The sequence below is a fragment of the Pocillopora damicornis genome, chromosome 12, assembly GCF_964200805.1.
Source record: "Pocillopora damicornis chromosome 12, jaPocDami1.2, whole genome shotgun sequence".
Taxonomy (NCBI): domain Eukaryota; kingdom Metazoa; phylum Cnidaria; class Anthozoa; order Scleractinia; family Pocilloporidae; genus Pocillopora; species Pocillopora damicornis.
In genome coordinates this window covers 7277617-7300375 of record NC_142681.1, presented here as the reverse complement: position 1 = coordinate 7300375, position 22759 = coordinate 7277617, and the positions used below count along the sequence as shown (strand labels likewise).

The window sequence follows — 22759 nt, the reverse complement described above, 5'->3', positions numbered from 1 at the left end:
AAGTATGATTCAAAGATGAGAAAGATAGTAGCTACAAAGCCAGATATTTCCTTAAAGGTAAAGAAAAATGCCAAGTATTGATGAAAGTAAATGAAGGACACATTCATAGCAGTCTATTTCCTGTTGAATTGAAACCCAGACAGTTCAGACACCTGTTATCTTTTGGACAACCAGGTTTGTCTTTTGAATGCTAGACAGTCCATATGGAGTGGTAGTGAATGAACGAAATGAAATTGCAGTGACTGAGACTGGTAACCACAGAGTTCAGGTATTCAGTAGTGATTGGACTTACTTAAGAACAAGTCTCTGAAAGAATCAAACATCTTGGGAAATGGAAATTTTCAACCCCCCTTCAAATTTTGCATGCAGTTAGGCACTCAGGAGGGATGCACAAATATGCCCTTTTTAAAGGTCACAGCACACTTGTTGCCATGGTAACAACGGCTGCTTGTTCTAGGCCTAGGGCCTCATTTTTCATACAAAAACGTCGCAAAAAAAGAGTGAAATGTTTATTTCTCTATCTCAAGCTAAATACAACATTACAAATTGGCACTTCTACCACACATAGTAACATCATTCATCTTCACATTGATTCATTCAATTTTCCCTGGGAGTGAATGTAAACACGCCAATGGATTATTCATCTCGGTACAGTTTCGGTCATTTTTGTTGTCGGGTAAAACAGGGAAAACGTTTATCTGAATTTCTCCAAAAGTACACCGATTCTGGAGCTGAAACATGACAGGACGGAAAACGCGTGCACTGTAAGTACCTCCCGTTGTCCCATACAAAGCCTTAGAAAACTTTTCTAAGGCTTTGTATGGGCTTTTTTTCTGGAGTATCTGGTAGCGCTCCAGGTTGCTTTAATATGCTTACCGCAAGGCGTCATAATCTCGCCATTTTGTGACAGAAATGTCGTTTAACTGAAAGTGAACCAGAACACCAACAGACCTATGCATGTCTCAATTTTCCGATGAGGGAATGTTAGGCATCAATGACACGTCATCGCTTGTCAAACTTTGTCAATGAACATGACGGCTAGGGAATGTTAGGCATGAATGACACATCATCGCTTGTCAAACTTTGTCAATGAACATGACTTCCACTTACGTAATTGGCTCAAGATGTACTACTACCGATGAGGGAATAATAAATAAATCTGATCAGAAGTCTGTGGCAGGTCGGGTGATATTGAAACGCGTGGAAAATGCATTTTACATTTAAAAAAAACTTTACACTTGGAGGATTTCAATTGCTTTTTTTATTCTGGTAGTCCTTGCATAAACCTTGTACCCTGTTTCATCCACATTTATTCTTCGTAGTTGTACATTCACTGCGAACAAAGCTTTCCGGTTAATTTTTTATCGTTTTATCGCGTTGAGATAGGCCGCTGTCCACTAAAATTTTCTACAACATTATATCGGTATGGAAACGCGGGCAAAAACTCAGCCACAGGGAATCGAGTACCGAAGGCGATCGCTAACAAAAAGCGCGCGCTTGGTGCGTGGTTGGCAAAGTAATCATGCCACGACAATCTCGGGAAAATACAATCGAAGAAAAACGCAGGATGCGAAATCAAAGGAGGAAACGTAAACGATTGTCAAGGACAGCTAGGGAAAGGGAGAACAGAGAAATGAGAACACAAAAGGAAAGAGATGCATATTCTCGCGCTAAGGGATTGGCGCGAATGTATTACGGCAAATGGAAAGCATTAGTCGAACAGAATAAAAAGACCCTGGACAAAACCAAGGTAGGTACTCGGTTAGCGTCAAAATAGAATAAAATAGGTATCGGAAAATGAGCAGTTGGTTACAAAAAACGATATCACCGAATTGAAGCTGAACGTAAACAAACTAGCATTGTCTTGCATTGTACAAAACGTCCTGGGGTTGACTTCAACATAAACTCATAAGGGGAGGGGAGAGTGCAGCCCTCAAAATTCGTCTCCTTTCTATGATGAAATGAAAAAAAACTACAGTCATTTTCGTAAAATAAGGCAGGGAATCCCCAATTGAAATTGCCACATTCTGAAATGATTTTTCGGGATTTCATTCATCATCATAGCATCTTGCTATGTAGTGTTTATCTTGCTCTACCAAGGATACAGATAAAAAAATGGCCAGGGATAGAAATTTCAAGGTCAGAAAAAAGTCAGGGAAATTAAAGTTTTTACACCACTGAGTTTCATACCATGCTGGAAGAAATATTTCAGATGATCTCAGCAATGTTTTAATGAAGAAGAGGAGGCTGGACATTTTGCATCCATTTCATCGGGGAATTTAATTTTTATCATGGATAGGTCAGTGCCTTAATAGTCGGGGAATTTTGGAAAGTTCTGTTTGTGGCAACCATGCCTACCCTCTGTGTATCTCTATCAACAGTGTTAGAGTTAAGTCTAAAATGAATACATAAAATACTTGGGTTGTATTAAGAAACAAGGAGAGACTTTGTCAAATGAGCCGCAGTTTATTATATGATAGGGATAAAGTTTACCAATTAATATATTAACATAGGAGTTACAATTTCCTCGATTGTGATTAGTTTTAAAAACTCCTGTTTTCCACAAATTCACTTGCCAAGTTGTTGTCGAACTGTTCAATAAGCTAAATACATTCATCATTGTAGTCTAAGTCAACCAATCACATTCAAAGTTGTAGTTTAAATCAACCAATCACAACCTTAGTTTCAATCGCCATAGAAACAGTGTACAGATTCCTAAATTGTGGCTTTCTTCAAAAACAAGAATTGGTTTCCCTTGAGCAATATTTTTAATTTGGAAATTGTAATTTTTGTGAAATTGTAATTTTTATGATTAATTAGTAAAAGGACTTTGTGTCATCTGTTTCGGTCTGTAATCATACTCGTGATAAACAAATTGGACTCCCACTATGCAGTCGTCTGATTTTGTTATCACTTATATGATTACAGACCAAAGACTACTTAGTCCTATTACCACTTATTACACAATCTAGCATGTGAATCTTATTAAGCTCACCAGCTTCACTTTTCCTCTGTTTATAAAATAAAATATTACTTTATTCCAGAATAGAGACAGGAATACAAAATCAGGACCACCCAGTAGCAAATTTGCCACTGTTAATTTAATTGATCCATCTGAGCTTCAACCAATCAGTGAAAAGGAATTAATACTAGGACAGGGTTCATATGGCCGGTGCATTTTAAAATCTTTCACAAGATTAAACGTTCTTGTGGTAGAAAAACAATGTCTGATGCAAAGCACTAGAGAGATGGTAAAGGAGGCACAAATCATGCAGACTCTCACACACAAAAACATTCCTGCAATAATAGGAATCCAGCTTGAAAGAGAGCCTATCTCTCTAGTGATGGAGTTCAAAGGGGAAGAAAATACATCCATAACAGTCAGTAAACTATTGTATTGCAAGGAATCCAATGGTATATTAGAGAGAGTTAACAGTTCACTGACGAGCAAAGACTGGCTGATCTTTTGTCATGATATCACTGATGCTCTCGCTCACATTCACTCCAAAGGCTTTCTTCATTGTGATCTCAAATCAAACAATGTTCTTGTAACTGATAAACATGGCCAAATTATAGACTTTGGAAAGGCCTGTGACAGTTCATTTCCCCCAGCAAAGAAGTACACTTTTCACTATAGGCACATTGCTCCTGAAGTTCTGAATGGCACCCATTGTAGTAAAGCCAGTGATGTTTATTCCCTTGGCCAAATCCTGCATGAAGTAGCTACAAAGCAAGAAATTCCAATGTTACTTGTCAATGCTCAAAAATGCTTGGACATCAACACCACAAGGAGACCAACAACAACAGGACTAATGGCATCACTGGCCTCTTTAATATGTAGCCTTTAGGGGAAGTCAGGAATAAAGGGGATAGGGGTTAAATGAAAAAAAATTGAATTGAGAAAGATTCAGTGGGATAGTAAAACAACAAGGAGAGGTTGTGCTCTTTCCCAATATTTACTTTTGTGAAGATATTCAAGAAGTGTATTGCTAGATAGGGATGAGAAAAAGAGCCACCTGGCTTTTTCTTTCAATTGAGGACCTTCCTATACACAATAGTTTTGAACATACTCTACTTAAGAACATACTGTCCTATAACATAACCTTTCTTGCTAGTGATGAAGGCCTCACCTTGTAGTTTAGGTTGCAAGAAACTATAATATGAAGTATGAGTTGTTTTCAGTAACTCAGTGTATAGTTTTCTGTAATAATAACTAATTATCATCATTATTGGCTTTCCAATGTTAGACATTAGCTACAAATTCTCAATGCCAATTTCTTGACCAATTGGAAGTAAAACCAAATATAACTTGCTTGCATATCTAAAAGTAAATAAACAAAGTTAAAACTGGGTGGGTTGCCTTGAGTACCCATCTGTTCTGGTGTGTTGTTTTCTGAGTTCTTAGAAATAAGTGCTGCATTGCACACTGTCTTAACTCTGGTGTAATTTTGAATATCAGAACCCCGAAGAATAGCCCTTACTAACAGACCTGGTGCATAACACAGTAGTTTGGGTGTGTTTCTATGCAACCAAATGATGGGGTTTGACCTGTTTTGAGACTTATCCGCGTCAATGGTACCATCCATCTAGTGTGTAAACATAGTACTTTTAAATGAATTCAGTAGACTTATTCATTTGATCATTATCATCTGCCACATAACTGTGTTCCCTATTACATTAGTGTTCACTATGAGATCTACAATGACATAAATGTAGGTAAAAATGGTATGATAAATTATTTGAGCCTAAGCCTTCTTGTAGTTGAAATATTGGGAAAGAAAGGAAGAAGAAGAAAATAATCAAGAATAGAAGGATTAGGCATATGCAAGATAACATTTTGTTTCCATTGTTACTTTAGCAAATCAGTATTCCTGTTGTGAAGATGTCACATCTTTTATCAGCAGGACTGCCAAGATGACTCATCTTTTGCCAGTTTCTGTTTGCTATTGTAACAATAACTCTTGCAGTCCACTGGCTAAGGCCAAAAATTAACTTAGGAATAAACCAAGAATGCTGTGGCTCAAAAAACTTTGTATTAGGACACTGCCAGCTTGAACCTAGGAGTCAGCATTTAGGTTTTGAGTTTAAGCAGAGACTTTTCCCTTTTTCTGAAATTTAAGATCTATTAGCAATCATTTTCACAAGCCAAAGCCAAAGCCTTCTCTTACAACTACTGATTGAAAAACCAAGGTATGTTAGTTAACATTTTCTGTCAATTATTAAGTTTCATTGTAGCAACTTCACCTTCACCTAACTTCTTCGAGCCAAGTGGCACAGAAGGCCTCATCAGGGACCGCGCAGCAAGTTTTCGAGTGGGGGGGCTCACCGGACTACTAGTAACTGGGTTTGAAGTGTTATAAAGAGCTTTTGTGTGCGTCGTTCGTTTTAAGTGCATTTTTTCCAGTACGGCCGGGATTCGCGCAAACGAATAGGACATGTGCCGCGATGACTAACATGAGATGTTAAACACGTACAAGTAGAGATTTTAAGCATTTGCGAAACACAAAGCTTTTTACTAGCGCAAAAAAAAAAAGAGACTCCTACCACTAACAAACAACTCGTGGTTGAAAGCCGGTTAAGACAACAGGACAACAGGCAAAATAATGGCGTCTTTTATTAAGATTAAAGAATCATATAACGACATTCATAACATAAACCAGGACTCCATTCAAGGGCGATGATACATTGATCTCTATAGTTTGAAAGGTTATGGAGTCGCATTACAACACTAACCAGGACCCCAATGACTGGCGATGATAAGTTGATCTCCTACAGTTTGACATGTTTTCACACATTACTAACAGACCCGGGGAAATAACGCTGCGGGAGATGATACTTGCAGTAAAAGCCATATCCGTCCTCTCATGTACCCACCTAGCTGGTTATAATATTCTAGTTTTTAAATATGTAAAAATCTCTGCGGGCCTGCCTCTACTTTTTATAGGGAAAATTCGCGAACGAAGCTCAAAAATCAGATGTTGCATAATTTGCCGATGTTTACATCTAATGTTCTCAACAACAAATGTTTCAGACAAATGAAACATGCAAGGCTTTGAAAGAATGTTATCTTATGATCAATATCCTGAAGACAAATCTCGCCTCTGTTGTCATGTTTTAAAAAACAATTGATCAACCTTCATGGAGGACAACTCGACGTAACTACAAACATATACCTCAAATCGTGTGCATATCATCCAGATTCCGAGTGCTGCACCTTCTTTTATGGGAATTCGAGCGATCCGAAGTCCTCTGAAGGTACACTGTTATACTTGTATGTCATTTAAAACATGTTGAAGTCGGCTGATCTACAGGAAACTATCCTCACACCGTTCATTTGTCATAAGCATGTACGTTGTCACGATGGCGTGACGTTGTATTTCTCCATGAAGTTTCCATCGGTCGCCCTCAAAGAAGACAAGATATGGACATTATTCGATATTCGTCAGCACAATTCCGCTTTCTGACGTAAAAACAACCAAGAAAAAAAAGAAGAAAACTTCGATAGAACGCTCGTAAACACTGAGAATCTGATAGCAGAAATCGCAACTCGTCAGCGGCAGCAATGCATGTAAAACCCAGTCGCCACAAATATAGCAATTCACCTTCTGGGCTTTAGATTTCACGTGTAAACAAACCCCAAAGGTTCGGACATTGTTTCGAGCTCGCAGTTTAGTGCGTAGATTTTCAAATAAATCCCCGTCTGATAGGAGATTAGTGCCCACGAATCGCTGTCGAACGTGAGGAAGCCTTGATTCCCCAAAATAACACCGATTTCAACTCTATGAACGTGTACGATTGCAGTTGTTTAGTAAGTGTATACCTAAACATAGTGGTTACGCCAAAGAGACGTGCTTGTGGCACCTGCAAAAACGATTCACGATACCTCAACCCCAAGGTAAGAATCGCTAACGGCAACCCGGTGTCACAGCGGATTTGGACCCCCCGCGGATTTGGACCCCCTCGTCCAAATCCGCTAGCGGATTTGGACCCCCCTTCGCGGATTTGGACCCCCCCCCCCCAACTAAACATTCCTTTTTCGTAACTTGTTTCAACTGCGAGCTTTTAGGCGATGTCCGTTAAAATTTCAACACAAGATTGCGTACTATAATTGACGAAGAAAAGGGCAGATATCGTTTCATTTCTGACACATTTATTTAAGTTGGTAGAATAGCCTACGCATGAATTAAATGACAACAAACTATTGGATTCGAACTATTGAAACTCATACCAAATCCTTTCTTATTCTGTTGCAATACAATTCTGAAGAACAAGTATGAAACTAGTACTACTCTTACTTTACTTCGTAAAGTACGTCATAATAGTCCATTTTCCGGGGGGCAGTTAGACAAAAGGAGAGAAGGCAAAGGTTGATAAGGTCATGTCATCGAGGTGACTCGTTGGTGTGCATAAAAGACAGCTTCGTTTGTAGTCTACATTTTGTCGGTGGAAATGGTCCAACAAAAGTGGATCCTGATCCCATATCTGCTGTAGCTAGTAAAGAAAGGGTAAGTTTATTCAATCATTCTTTTATATCATTGTTTTGTCTTTGGGATAAATATATATACCATGCCTAGGTGTCGCGACTCAATCGTAAACGGAAGGCATCTTGCGAACGAGAAGCAGACAAAGAGAGAGATGCAAGAAAGTTTGTCTTGACTAAAACCCTTGTGACACTTGATCGTCAAACTGGTAAATCGATAGAGGAATACGCAGTAGCCAAAGCCCTTTTAAATCTGGGCGTAGAGCCAGCAATGAGTTCAGGAGAGCAAATAAAATAATTAACAATGTCGTACAATCCAAACGGCTACGACGCGATAAAATTGTTAGCAGTCTTTAGGAAAAATGGATTTGGTATTAGATACCATGAATTATTAATTCGTCTAAAGCAGTGGTGTCGCCTTTTCGAAATTTGGATCCACTGGCAGAACCATTTTTTCGACTGCGGAGGTGATTTCCACTAACGAGGTTTTCGAGTATCCGCTCGCTGAAATCCCCCGTTCTTGTAGATATTTTTTAAGCTCCGCCTCACTCATAGCGTTGAAATCAGCTTTACTTTTGTGATCTACCATTCTTAAATTTAACTCTTTTTGAAGGTTGTTCTGAGTTTCGCAGAATTTCCCACTTGCGTTACTTAAGTTTAAAAAAATCGGTACATTTATCAGCTAAGAAATAGATACGTAATTCCTTGTGGGAATTCAGGCTTCCTCACGTTCTACAGCGATTCGTGGGCACTAATTTCCTGAAAGAAGTAAGTTTGTTTAACAATCTACGCACTTAACACACCGAAAATACCTGATCAGATACATCACTGTACGCAGAACTAGTTCGATTATTCCATGCCGCAACGCTTCCTGTAACATTCTTCGCACCTGCTTCAACGGCAGCGAAATGACAACTTGCTTGACACACGATCAAATAAATGATGAAAGAAAGATGCCAATTTTGAGCGAAGAAACGCTTCTTGAAAGTGGGCAGTTACTTAAGAAAAATTTCCAAAGCCGAAGTTTGAACACACGGGCTGCGAGCTCGACTCATTGCCCGATCTTTTGGGGTTTGTTTACATTAAAAGTCACGTGACACTACACGTGAAATCTAAAGCCCAAAAGGTGAATTTGTACGACTCGCGCGAAAATCATCACAGAGTGGAGATTTTGAACTACTCAGTATCCCTGCAGTACAGCAAACAGAACAGGGATTTCATCACAATCAATTTCCAAAAATTTAGCTTTTTTCAGGGAGTCTTTCACGTGCTCGAACGTTATGCGAATCAACTTTGGTACGAAACGTCATAACAATAGTGGAGACTATTGCGTCCAATCACAAAAATAACTCAGTCTGATTTTCTAAAATAATAACATAAAACAGTTTTTGAACAAGAACGAAGAAACTACTCGTATTACAAGTCGTTCGTAAAGCCTATGATAAGTAAAAATGTTTCTATTCTGAACTATTGGAACTCTCACCTTATTCTCAGATGCAAATCAACGTTAATGTCAACGTCTTAACAAAAGTGGAGACTACTACATCGAACTCAATCTTATATTCTAATTTTAACGATCATTAACTGTTGAGAGATCCGAAATAGTCTGGCAGTCTGCAGACAATGCAGAGCCACTCGTCCTCTGAGGCAGTCTTAATTCCCTCGCACTGTACCATGTCGTTCCAACACTCGGGCATTGAACAACGACAAAATAAATTAGTGTCACAAGTTTGTTTCTTATTGAATCTAACGGTATTCGACTATCGCGGAAAAGGTTCAAAAACGACCTCTCTCCAGACATGGATGCGAGAATCACGATCAACACAGACCCCTGATCGTAAGATGTTAAGATCAATATCAACATCTGGGCACAGACTAGTCATGTAAGACATGTTGATTTGAACCCCTGATCGTAAGAACCCCTGGTTGTAAGACCCCTGATCGTATGAACCCCCGATTGTAAGAACCCCTGATCATAAGAACCCCTGATTGTAAGACCACTGATCGTAAGAACCCCTGGTTGTTAGAACCCCTGATTGTAAGACCCCTGATCGTAAGAACCCCTGGTTGAAAGAACCCCTGATTGTAAGACACGTTGATTTGAACCCCTGATCGTAAGAACCCCTGGTTGTAAGAACCCCTGATTGTAAGAACCCCAGATCGTAAGAACCCCTGATTGTAAGACCCCTGATCGTAAGAACCCCTGATTGTAAGAACCCCTTAATGTAAGACCCCTGATTGTAAGAACCCTTGATAGTATAAACCCCTGATTGTAAGAATCCCTGGTTGTAAGACCCCTGATTGTAAGAACCCCTGGTTGTAAGACCCCTAATTGTAAGAACCCCTGATTGTAAGACCCCTGAATGTAAGAACCCCTGATTGTAAGAACCCCCGATTGTAAGACCCCTGATTGCAAGAACCCCCGATTGTAAGAACCTCTGACTGTAAGAACCCCTGATTGTAACACATCAATATTTGCCTTATTCTAAACTTGGACTTTAATCACCTCAATTATTCATTGAAGCATACATCAAATAATATGTTTTTTCCTCAGGAGCAGGTCCAAATAAGAAACAAATATTTCTGGATTTGGTGCATTTGCTGTCATTTGCAATACAATTCATTTCTACTCCTCTCCAACCAGATTTAACCATTTGGCTGATTAACAATTTGTTACAATCAAAGAAGGCTGAGATGTTGAACAAACACACACTACAATTTTGCTTGTCACATAATACTGTGGATGTGGTAGTGAGACATATGACAATTCATGCCAACATGGCTACATGATAATCTAAATCCAATTGAGTGAGGGAGGTATGAAATTTGGAGCATTGGCAATCCAACAAAATCATCATGCCCAAATTCTGGGGGGAAATCTAACTATGGATATTGAATAAACACTTGAGAACACATCACTCAAAAATGGAAATGAAAGTTTATTGATTGAACTGTCACAAAAAAACATTATGGATTCTTGAAAGTCTGTAGAGAAAGATAAAATACGTTTTAATAAAAGTATTCTTCATAAGTATTATTTAAGTTCTAAAATAGGAATTGGACTTTATTTCAAACCACTGACTATACTTACAACTGTACTTGTCTCCACAGCCATCTCCATCAGTTTCACAGTTGCATGGATGTTTAGAATATTCCTAGAAAATATATAACAAATTACATTGAAATTAGAGAGATGGTGCGTTTTGAGCTCAGTAAAGAAATAAAGAAAGATGTTTTGTTTTGTCAACAGCATGGGACAAAGAAAAAATTCTGAGTCCCCATGAGGAATCAAACCCCAGACCTTTGAATTCCAAAGGTCTGAGGTTCGATTCCTCATGGGGACTCAGAATTTTTCTTTGTCCCACACTCCTAACAAAACAAAAAACATCTTTCTTTAAAAATTACATTGTTCATTTGTGTTTTGATCACCAAAAGAAATGTTAGGTTTTCACTGAAAAAAGACTTGAAGTGGATATTATTTCAATTATGTTTCATAATTACCTCTCTATGAATCCTTGCTAGCCTTCTTTTTCTGATCTAGAAATTAATGATTAATGTAGGGTTACTTGCATTAAAGAATATTCACCAAATTGTTTCCCAAGACTTGTTAAAGGAATAATTTCTCCAGTGTTCAAAGAGTTGCACATGAATCATTTGAATTATCATTTCAACCCTGAAAATATCACTTTGCCTTTCTGATATTACCAGTGCTACACATGTGGTACAGATTCACAGCATAGTGAGGAAATTTGCATTCGATCCACTCTTGAAACTCATGGAAGGAAACTTTACTGCAATGGCAAAGTTGCTGGATTTTGTCATCATATTGGAATTGTTAAAGGGCATCAATTATTTAGACCATCAATTGCAGGCAAAGTTATATCAAGGATTTGACTACAAACAATAACTCCAAATATCCAGTAATCAATCAAAGCAAAATTTCACACTTTGTGCCAGAGTTTTCACAGTTTCAATGAAGTACAGACATTACCTCTACAGTGTCCACCTCAGTATCATCCAGGCTCTCCCCAAGCTCAGTCTGCCAAATAAGATTGGTGCATTTGAATTAATTTACTTTGACAGATAATTTACATGGGACAAAAAAGTGATAACTTCCTGATTTCCTGGTGTACTGTAATAGCAATTGTGCTGATTTTAAAATTATCATCAATAACATAATCATTACTATTAACAGTTTCTTATAATTATACCACTAAATTGTCTCTAGTGAAAAAAACAAATGTGTTTACGTTACTGGTGTATGCATTTCTGTTGATGAGTATTTCCTGAAGTACAACTTTTCAGATATTTTTCATGTTTATTAATTTCTACTTGTATGTTGTTATAAAAAATCAATTAAAAAAATTATTTACCTCATTTTCTGGGTCTTGAGGTCTGTCTGCCTTTGAAAGAAGTGAGACACACATGTAAATAGATGTGTCCAGATTTAATAATATATTCTAGAAGTAATGCAACTGTAAATGTGCCACATTAACCCTTTAACTCCCAGAAATGATTAATGTGTAACTTCTCCCTATAGTATCTGTACATTATCTAACAAACAGGTGATGAGAATACTCAAACTTATCAGACACAAGATACTATCTTGATTGAATACTAAATTCTTGTAACCAATTTACAAGGAAATGTGTAGCAGCTAGAGGGGAGAATTAACAATCAGATCTTGGGAGTTAAAGGGTTAATATTCTGCTCTTTTAAGGGTCACAAACCTTTAAAAAATATGCAGAAACTTGAACTTGCTATAACCTCTGTTTGGGTGTGTTTGGCCCTGTCACAAACCTCCTGCAACAATGGAATTCATAACAAGTAATTCATGACACCACTTTATAAAATACATTTCAAATGAAGCCAACAATCATGTTTCCATTTTCCTCAGTCTTATTTGTATTTCAATTTTTCTATTTTATGAATTAAAAAATATACATCATGATTTCTTTTTCTGATGGCAATTCACATCAATGTACCTAATATTTGTTTTTCTAGTGCATACTGCTATCTGTGAACCAGTGAACAAGTGGTGGATGCAGATTAAACTATCTTTGGTACATAATTCTAAATCAATTCAACGCTTCCAATTTCATTTGTGATCTATAAAACTTACAGAAGCTTGAAATTCTTTGTCCTGTTGTGCCCTTAGAGCTCTATCCCTTTGTGAGAGATCCCTGTAAATTCAAATTAATGTAAGTTGAGTTACAAAATTATGGCAATTATAGTTAATGAAATAAACAAGACACTGTGACATTTACCTGTGAGCTTTAAGAGCACATGATGCCTCCTTGGCTTGCCTGATTGCCTCAATCAGGTGTTTTAGAAGGCAACTGTCATTTCCTGAAAGATATACCATGATATTACACAAAAAATTGGTAAATTGTATTTTTGTTTTTTTTTGTTTAATTGTTTTAAAATTTTCAAGTTAGAAGTAAATTAAGAGATTTGAAATTGCGGCAAGTTATAAATATGAGCTACAGGATAGGATGTGAGTGACACGAATGCTCAAGAGGCCACTGACCAGCTATCATGCTGCCAACTATCATCTTGTTTGGTGATAAAGTGGGGTGCATCACCCTTATCTCAACATCATCATCGTACAGGGATTGCTGATGTTTCCCACAAGCTATGGAAATAAGATGATCAATCCATTACATCACTAAATACATGGCAGTGTCTCTGGTGGATAATTCTATTCCAAACATATTCATTTTGCACACAATGTTCATGAACTTGTTGTTTGATAGTTAATTTATGTTTGTTCCTTAACTTTTATTTTCAAGACAATCTTGCATTTTATGATGTGCTTGCCATGGTAAATTTTCAATTGAGGTTGCATGCCTGAATCAACGAGAACTGACTTCTGTTGTCCAATAAACTGTTGTCTCACTGGTGAAATGGAAAATAATTTGATGTTGATTTCCTAGAGCTACAGCTTTAAAATCATGTGGGTCACTAAGTGAACCACCAGTGTCTCAAAAGCTAATAATAATGGTGGGGAAAAGTGAGGTTGAGTTCAGAAACAGAGGTTGGTAATCAAGGCCACATCCTTATCATTGTCATCAAAATTGCTCCCTTGCAGGGAAGCATATGGGTAGCAGCTTCCTAACACTTCGGAAATATTCAACAAAGCTCTAAAATAAACCAATAGTGTGCACTCTATTCAATAAAGTGATGGATACACTGATACTATAAGACTTGTGCACCTCAGCCATTATTCATATACGTTAAACTAGAATCACCTGTCACTTAAAATGACATACATGACTATCCATCCTCACTCTGTTTAAAATAGATTTAGGTCAGTGTTGGTTTAATCCATGTCAAACCTGCATGTAAAATACTGTTGAAATATACAGGAAGTATACCTTAAGGTATTCATGGCCTTTTTAGTTGCCTTGTACCTAATGAACACCAGCAGAGTGGAGTCCTGGTGGCACTGCTGTTTCATCTGAGTTAAAGTTTTAAATATTGAGATTACTGACAATGTAATTGCTTTCAATTGTATTCCAAAAAATATCATGCACAACCTATTAGTTAATATGACATGCATTTCAAGACTGAACTGTGATGTAACCTTCAGCTGGGGATGATTCACCTGTATCATTTAGTGAGTGGGAAGAATTGATTGGAAATGTCTTAACATTATGCATGTTCCATGACATAATTTTAATGCTACAATCTGACAGCCAACCCTCAAAAACTTAACTCAAAACATGAAATAACATGTACATTTGACATAATTTTGTGGGAACAATATGAACCCCAAATAGACCTTGTTTAGCTGTATTACTAGAATCTATTTCAAGTTATAACAATTGACCTTACAAATTGTAAAATATCAGAGAAGGAAAGAGTTGTAAAGTCAATAAGTTCTTTTTGTGTCCCATGAAGAAACCAGGCCATGAATAGTTGGTGGCTCAGTTAAGGTTAACCCCCAGCATTTTATCAGGTTTCCCTGCAAGTTCTCTGAGTCTAATAAGTAGTGCTGGCTGGTAAGAGGCACTTTGAGAGTACTGGTAAATGTATCTTACACAAAAACACAACCTGTATACATGTATAGCAGGGTCTTGAACCTGAATGCAACACAATCTGGAGTTTATTGTGCTAATTACTAAGCCATTACTTGTTAATCGTGACCTGAAGAGACCTCAAATGCAAATCTTATCTAAATTCATTGTTACAAAACTTCACACGTTTACCTCTAGTGCATTGGCACACATAAATGGCAGCACAAGGGATATGTCATATGCTACCATCAACCTCCTTAACATCTGGAGGTCGTAAGCAGGTCCACATCCTGGGTCTAACAGTAGGATATATCAATTAGGTACATGTGTCCTTTGCATGACCAGATCAAGATGACTCATTTCAAATTTTTACTTACTAGCCTCTGCGCCAACCAGGAGATCCTTCTCCTCCTCCACTGTTCCAACTGAAAAACAGTGCACATCTTATTAACCTAATCTCCATTTTGAATATTTAATTTATGATATTCATGGCCAAAACGCTTCAATATACAATTTGAACTAGGATTGACAAGCCAATAAGTGACCTTTAAAATTTGTATATAATGGAGTGCATCGTTACCTTCCACTGCCTGTGCAGCCAAATCGTGCCCTTCCATCGCCACAGGACAGCAGGTGACTACTGACTCTAAGAAATTGAGAACACCTTACAGTGAATGATCACATACAATACATACAGCACCAAATGACAAGTTTCAGTTCTTAGTGATGTGTCTCAAGATACTACAACTCTCATATTCTTTTAATGCACATGTACTTAGTGTTTTGTATCTTTTCACCATGCAATACATGCCCACTCCCGTTTGAACTCAATTCTAGAAATATATGAGCTGCTTTCATCTTTACCATACAAGCTTTCAACAAATGCCTTGGCTCTTTCTCTCCACCTAATTGAAAGGGGAAAAAAGGGAAAAGTAGTGTTAAAGTATACTTCAGTTCTCCAACGGATAGAAGCAATTTAGAGAATACACCTACCTGCTGCAATAGGTAATTGTCTTATTGGTATGGATGAAAACATTGGGGTGGCCAGTTCCTCATCACCACTGCTTTCATCTGGAATCCGGAAAAAATTATTTGGAATCAAATAAAATGCAAATGACTATTTTAGGATCCAGCTGATTAACAATTTACAAATATTTCCTTGTTAAAATTGTCCAACTCACGCTCCCATTTACTGGTATCAAATCAAGTTTCATTTCTAACTATCCAATAAGTTTTGAACCAATCCAACGTACCTGGTCTTGGAGAGATGATCACAACTTCGTTGCCTCCCGATGCCCCAGTTCCTGATGTTGATTGCCCTGTTAAACATGAAAGAAAAGCAAGATCGGGTCAAAATAAAGTAACTCTCTTGGAAAGTATTCTAGATTACTCAAGATCATCTTTCCAAACGAACTAAAATTGCTGATAACAAATCTAGAGCCTTTAGTAAGCTAACTGCCCAGTGCCAATCACGTCTTCGCCGAGGAATGCTATCCAATTATCGGTAAATGGCGGGTGCTCGATCATCCAAGAAAAACCTTCGATGCTAAAACATGATATTGATATTTTCATTAATAATCACCAGCTGCACTATCTCGATCTTGATTCGTCATGTCTGAAAAAAGGTAAGACGTTATTAAGTCAAAAAGACACAGTATGATGTAGTTAAGCTGCGTGTCGTTTCGGCACAACATGAATCATAGACCTCATCATAATTTGACACAAATGTCTCATTGAAGTAAGACAGATAACCGTAACCGTAATTCTACTAAACATTGTTGTCATTAAGTCCCGTGAAAAGACAAATCTTTCTGAATACACTTTAAAACCGAATTTTCTACGCTGCCATCTGAAGACCTGTTCGGCACAATGTACCATTCACCAGCGAGTAAAGGATCGATTTCATCTCGGGCCAATGACCTCGCTACTCGCACATCTTCGCTCGTGTGGCACTCGCGTGTCTCTCTATCCCGGGTTGAACTACATTCACACCTCACTTTACTTTTCATAAAATGATATGTCTGAAAAACATGGTTCGAATTTTCCAGTAATCCCCATGATATCGGGGCCGCTATTGCAGCGTGGATATGTCTTACCGTTATGCAAATGTATTTTTCCCGGAGCCTTTTTACTGATAAAGATAACTTGCCCTTTTTTGTTTAGAATAATCTTACCTCGATCTAATCGCATGAACACCTTAGAGCGGCTTTTAAACATTGCCTTCATGGTATCCCCGCACATATCATCCCATGTGCCCGCCAGTGTCAACATGTTCGAACCACTCACAGTTCGATAAAAGTGCAAACTAAAAGTAAAGAAAAAACGGTTAATCGATATTTGTTCATTGTGATTATATTTATAAGCCAAAAATTAACTAATAGTCAGCATTACCTCGACGCTTGCCTTCTATTTAGATGCTGGCTGAAAGCAGTAAGTACAATATCCTGAAGATTAGCTGTAGTGGAATTGTTGGGAAATTCCAGTTCTTTGACTCGTCCAGTACTTTCCAACACCCGCTGGATATTGGGACGCGGTACTCTTAAAAGATCACAGAAGCGTAGCAATACGAAAGAACGTTTCATATTCCTTGATCGTCTTGTTCCGCTCGTCGACATTGCTTCTTGACTATGTGATCAGCATAGACCGCTCAAAAGAAATGAAACAATATAAAGACTCGAAGCCTTTTGAATATACTCACATGTTAATGACATGACATTTGACAACCGACAATTCATAATTACTAATATCCTCATATTTTCTTGCTTCGACCGCTACCTGGATCTACCGGAACTACATGTGGGCGTTGGCAGTGTGAACAATCACCTTTAATCGTTTCCTGCACGATTCCTGAAATCAAGAGAAAACCATGTTCCTTTACTAAAGTAAAACTGTAATCAGTTTGGATAAAAATCATTGTGGTCCACAGCATCGAATGCTTTTTTGAGAAAAAAGCGTCAGAATAATCAAGTCTCCCTCTAAAGGCACACAGAAGGTGCCACTTTCAAACGAGAACATGCTTGCTGTTTTCCTTTGTGAAAACAGACAATCGCACTTTGTAATTAAATGAGCTGTAGCACTTTGTAACTAAACTTAGCAGATGATCGGATGGCATCCTAAAATGCTAGAAAATTGATATTCGGAATGAATGCCCAAAAGTTGCTAAAAAAAATTAGCAAAAATTGAAAATGTTGCTACCTAAATTTCAAAACTCGCTATATAAATTTCTTGATATTTTATATAAACCTTTACATGAAGCTTCATTTTTGGTCCTTCACAACAACTTCTAACATCGGTCTAGAAAGGTAGCTCGCAAATAGGTGGCCGAAATTTAAGGATAGGTAAGGTAACGCCCTTATCTGAATAGGGCAAACACGTGACAGTTATAATAAAACTGATAAACTTGTAGCCCTCTATAAAACATAGAATCATGATCAAAATGAATATTAAAATAACTCTACACTGTTATCATAGAAAGATAAAAATTATTCATAGATGCAAGTAAAAATAGTATTTAAAAACTATCTAGAGTATATTTAGAAATCTTTTAAGATTTAAGATAATTAAAATTATTTAAAAACCATTAACTATCTAAAACAAGTTATTTTGCAGACTCGATATAAAAGACTATTTAACTATTTAAAAGATGTTCAAAATTTTCTACCTCTATTTTCTCTGCGACAATCAGGGGTTCTTACAATCTGGGGTTCGTACAATCAGGGGATCTTACAATCAGGGGTTTACATCAGTGTATCTTACATGACACATCTGTGCCCAGTTATTGATATTGATCGTTGTTCCCTACATTCAGGGGTTCAAATGAACGTGTCTTACATAACAGGTCTGTGGGGTTCTTACAATCAGGGGTTCTTACGATCAGGGGTTCTTACAATCAGGGGTTCTTACAATCAGGGGTTCAAATGAACGTGTATTACATGACGAGTCTGTGCCCAGATGTTAATATTGATCTTAAAATCGTACGATCAGGGTCCGGGTTGATCGTAAACTTTTACATCTAGTGCGTATCGTGTGCTCAGATGTTGATATTGACCTTACAATGTCACATCCATGTCAAACCCGTGTCCTGATGTTTATATCGATCGTAAAATCTTACATCTAGGGGTCTGCGCGCAGATGTCGATATCGATCGTGAATGCTTTCGTTACATCCAGGGGTCTTAGATTCGTATCTTGCATCCAGGGGTTTTTAATTGTATCTCTGAATAGTCGCTATGTAACAATGGCGAGTTATATAAGGGGGTGTTTTGTTAAAATTGTACGGTAGTTTTATATAAGGGTCTGTTTCCAGCTACTGATATTGATCCGGCTTCACGAACGATTTGTAATAGAGTAGTTTCTTCGTTCTCGTTCAAAAACTGTTTAATGTTATTATTTTAGAAAATCAGACGGAGTTATTCTTGTGACTGGACACAATAGTCTCCACTATTGTTATGACGTTTCGTACCAATGTTGATTCGCATCAGAAGAAGCAAAGATTTATTGTAACAATTTCAATAGTTCGAATGCAGTAGTTTGTTCACATCTAATTCCTGCGTATACTGTACTACTCGCTATAATGAATGCGGTAGAATTAGAACGAAATGGCTGGTTTTTTTAACCTTTATTGAAGAAATGTTGTGTTGTGATTGAAAAGAACATCGACAAAAAAGCTTGCAAATAGAATTAGTTACCAAATATGATACAAAGGATACTTAAAAGGAAATTTTGGTAGGGGGGTCCAAATCTGCGAAGGGGGGTCCATATCCGCTGGCGGATTTGGACAAGGAGGGTCCAAAGTTAAATGAGTAAATTAAGTCCTCTCGTGTAAATCACTGGGAGATTGCGCTCTATTCATCTTTATTAAGCTTGTAAAAGATATCCGGTAGAAAAGTATGGAAAATAATGGTGATGAAATCGCTGTTCTTTTTCCTGAAGGACATGAAGCAATCCAGATTACATATTGGCGATGGGAAGTTTTGTTCAAGTGACAAGTTGCGATTTACGTGTGGATAATAAGTGTTTGAAAGGTGGAATTTTGACATTATGATTTCATTAAATTTTTTTTATTTCGAACTTTGTTATGATTTTTTCTTTTTCAAGACATGGAAGGAAACATTGATTGACTCGATTGCACTGCGGCGGTGGTAAGTCTCTCCTCATCATATCTTATGCAAATTTTCTAACAGTTTTCTGGCAGTTTTCAGATGATTCGAAATATCTTAGCTCCTGTCACAAGGAAATAATAACTTCCTGAATCTGCTCTTTGTGAGGAGATGCCTATGTAGTTCAAATTGCTATTGTTGCAACTGGGTTTTACATGTAGTACTTCCGCTGTCAAGTTACGATCTATACTCTCAAATTCTCAGTGTTTGCAAGCGTTCAATTGAAGTTTTCCTCTTTTTTTTGGTTGTTTTTACTTAGGAAGGCGGAAATGTGCTGACACCTATTAAAAATATCCATTTCTCGTCTTCTTTGATGGAAACTTCACGGAGAAATACACGTAAGTACTAAAACATGGAACGACCTAAAACCACCTAAAACCACTTTAAGAAGAAGAACTTTACAAAATGAACTATCAAGTTACAAAAAATAATAAAGTAAAATAACAAACTCGTAGTCAAGACTGACTTGACTTGGCTTTTTCTACCCTGGGTACTAGCAGACGTTCTGGCTCACGTCTAGAAAAGGTATGAGTAAGAATGATCATTGGAAATATTTTAAGCGAACTGTGCGTACCTTCGGGATCTTCCTTTGGCACGAACGCCATCGTGCTGGCATTCATACAGCTGCAGTTGTACGAGTGGTGCCACTAACGCAATAGTGACTCACGTTTTGCTTCAATTGCCGTAACATTTCCCGCGCTGAGATTACAAATGGAGAAAAACTACCTTGGACCATTACGTAATCAAATGAAACGTGAACCAAAACGTCTGCTTGTAAAGTTCTTTAGATCTCTTATTACTGAGCATAGTTAATAAAGCGAACTATGTATTGAGGTAATAAAAAAGTATAATTGGCATGCTCTCGCATTTCATTTCGTGAGATGGTTGATTATACATGGGACCAGGGACAGTAAGATTTCAGGGGGAGGTGGAGGTTTCGTTCGATTCTCGTATTTCATGTACGTGACATGTTGTCGTTTCGCGTTATTTAAGACATTTATGCTTTGTTTTAGATGGTTTTAGATAGTTTGCGAGTGGCTGTAGATGATTTTGAGGTGGTTGTAGGTGGTTGTTGAAGTTTTTGAGGTGGTTTTAGATGGTTGTAGATGGTTGTAGGTGGTTTTAGGTCATTCCATGTTTTAGTACTTACCGAGAAATACAGCGTCACGTCATCGTCATAACGTACATGTTTATGACAAATGACTGGTGTGAGAATAGTTTCGTGCAGATCAGCCGATTTCAACATGTTTCAAATGACATACAAGTAAAACAGTGTATCTTCAGAGGATTTCAAATTGCTCAAATTCCCATGAAATAAGGTGCAGCACTCGAAATCTGGATGATATGCGCACGATTTGAGGTATATATTTGTATTTACGTCGAGTTGTCCACGAAGGTTGATCAATTGTTTTTTAAAAGATGACAACCAGAGGTGAGAATTTTCTTCGGGATATTGCTCGTAAGATAACATTCTTTCAAAGCCTCGCACGTTTCATTTGTCAGGAACATTTGCTGTTGAGAACATTAGATGTAAACACTTTGATACAATGTTCACCAGCGTCTGACGCTATAAGATATTTTTCATATTGAATATAGTGACAAAGAGAATTACAACTTTCACCTTCACCAAGTTTTTACAAAAACTGGCCACTGGGAGAAAGGGTTTTTTAAAAGTTTGTTGCCCATATCGGCAACAATAATATTTCTATTCCTGTCAACAGATAAACCATAAGGATTGCTCAGCTGTTGATCAAGATTTCCTTCACTACCAAACTGGCTTAAAGGGCATGTAAACCCAAAAAACGTTCATTTTCTTTTCACATAGATGTTTAGTAAATATATCAAGTACACCAAAGGTGCCATTAGTTTTTTCTCAAAAGTCCATTTTCACTTTGAAAAAGCTCTTCCAAATTCGAAACATTCGCCATTTTGAATGGCGCCATCTTTCTTGTGACGTCACGGGTGGAACCTACAAAGTTTCGTTTAATAATCGCATAAGACACGGAGTCTTTTCCACAGCCGTTGTTTGCCGGTCTCGTCACGATTTTTTTACTTACAGTTTGCTTCAATATACTCAGTTTTTTCATAATGGTAAAGCGTTGTGTCGTCCAGTTTTGTACTGATTCAAATAAAACTGGGCATACAACGCAAATATTTCCAAATGACGCAAATTTGAAGCCACAATTTGTGGAACTTGTTCAAATGAAAATAGCGGATTTCGTCGAGCCGTTCGAACATTCTGTTGTTTGTAGCAGTCATTTTTCTTCCTGGTGTTGTACCTACAATTCAGGCCCTACCAGAAGCAAATTATTCGGAACTATAAACAGCTAGCTGTAGTACTGTATTATTAAATCAATGACAGAAACAACTCAAGCAAATCGATCTCAAAATGTAACGAAACAGATGAAACGGAAAACATTTAGCTTACTCGTTTCCGGTGTGATTCTCTGTGCCTTACTGCTGCCTGTACGTGTAATAGGCCGTCTCTAGCACCCAGAAATCGAGGCAAATTGACTAAAAACCTGGATACTCAGTGATACAACTTATCTGGGTTTCAGACCCTCGCTCCTCTACTTTTTGCCACAATTACCCGATTTCGGTACAACAAACACTTTCACGAGTTGTCGGCATTGGTTGACAAGTTCCACACTCGTACCTTTGACAATTTTATATAAAACACCCTCGGAAGCTCAGCGGGTTTAAAAAATTTCTGTTGCATTCTTGTAGATTGTGCCCTTGCTTTATTGGATTTTCATATCAAATACAAGTAAATCACACAGTAAATTAGATACCAGTCTGAGTTTCCGAGGAGGTCGCATCGCTGTCAACACTGTGTTCGTGCGGATCGCTTCGGTGAACCCTACACAGCTCATATTGTTAAGGACGTGGCCCAGACTCTCCTAAAGATTATAGACCATCCCCATCGCCGTCATATACTAAGCTTAGGGCATTCAAGTCGCTATCTTCTGAAAAACATCTTCGAACTACCGCTACTTACGCGAGCTACCACACCAGTTCTACTAGGGAATATGTGTTGCGTAATATTTTAGTTCCACCGCTTACGTCACGACTCTCGCTATTGTTTTTACCGGAAATGGAATT

The 22759-nt window shown here is 37.8% G+C and overlaps 2 protein-coding genes and 1 long non-coding RNA gene across 3 annotated transcripts; 1 reads left to right on the top strand and 2 right to left on the bottom strand.

Moving 5' to 3' along the window:
• Positions 1 to 1270: 1270 nt before the first annotated feature.
• On the top strand, positions 1271 to 4150 carry LOC149036275 (tyrosine-protein kinase TXK-like). Its single transcript, XM_089188844.1, has 2 exons — positions 1271 to 1750; positions 3045 to 4150. The coding sequence occupies exons 1-2, from the start codon at positions 1523 to 1525 to the stop codon at positions 3846 to 3848; spliced, it is 1032 nt and encodes a 343-aa protein (XP_089044970.1). The 5' UTR covers positions 1271 to 1522; the 3' UTR covers positions 3849 to 4150.
• A 6250-nt stretch (positions 4151 to 10400) lies between these two features.
• Positions 10401 to 13865, bottom strand: LOC149036274 (uncharacterized). The gene is made up of 10 exons (XR_016181458.1): positions 13732 to 13865; positions 13011 to 13115; positions 12748 to 12829; positions 12603 to 12663; positions 12211 to 12283; positions 11854 to 11883; positions 11472 to 11519; positions 10982 to 11017; positions 10572 to 10635; positions 10401 to 10465 (listed from the first exon to the last, which is right to left on the bottom strand). It is a non-coding gene; the product is annotated as an uncharacterized LOC149036274 (long non-coding RNA).
• Positions 13866 to 14780: 915 nt separating this feature from the next.
• On the bottom strand, positions 14781 to 16763 carry LOC149036273 (uncharacterized). The gene is made up of 7 exons (XM_089188666.1): positions 16082 to 16763; positions 15753 to 15818; positions 15493 to 15570; positions 15364 to 15404; positions 15080 to 15145; positions 14877 to 14924; positions 14781 to 14795 (listed from the first exon to the last, which is right to left on the bottom strand). The coding sequence occupies exons 1-5, from the start codon at positions 16191 to 16193 to the stop codon at positions 15137 to 15139; spliced, it is 306 nt and encodes a 101-aa protein (XP_089044792.1). The 5' UTR covers positions 16194 to 16763; the 3' UTR covers positions 14781 to 14795; positions 14877 to 14924; positions 15080 to 15136.
• Between the last annotated feature and the right edge of the window lie 5996 nt (positions 16764 to 22759).

What these genes read in the sequence shown, in the direction of transcription:
- LOC149036275 (XM_089188844.1), top strand. Translation starts at nt 1,523, where the DNA reads ATGCCACGACAATCTCGGGAAAATACAATCGAAGAAAAACGCAGGATG. An exon ending in AGACCCTGGACAAAACCAAG is followed by an intron (nt 1,751 to 3,044) that starts GTAGGTACTCGG and finishes ACTTTATTCCAG; the next exon opens with AATAGAGACAGGAATACAAA.
- LOC149036273 (XM_089188666.1), bottom strand. Translation starts at nt 16,193, where the DNA reads ATGTTGTGCCGAAACGACACGCAGCTTAACTACATCATACTGTGTCTT. An exon ending in GATCATCTCTCCAAGACCAG is followed by an intron (nt 15,571 to 15,752) that starts GTACGTTGGATT and finishes TCCGGATTCCAG; the next exon opens with ATGAAAGCAGTGGTGATGAG. An exon ending in ACAATTACCTATTGCAGCAG is followed by an intron (nt 15,405 to 15,492) that starts GTAGGTGTATTC and finishes CCTTTCAATTAG; the next exon opens with GTGGAGAGAAAGAGCCAAGG.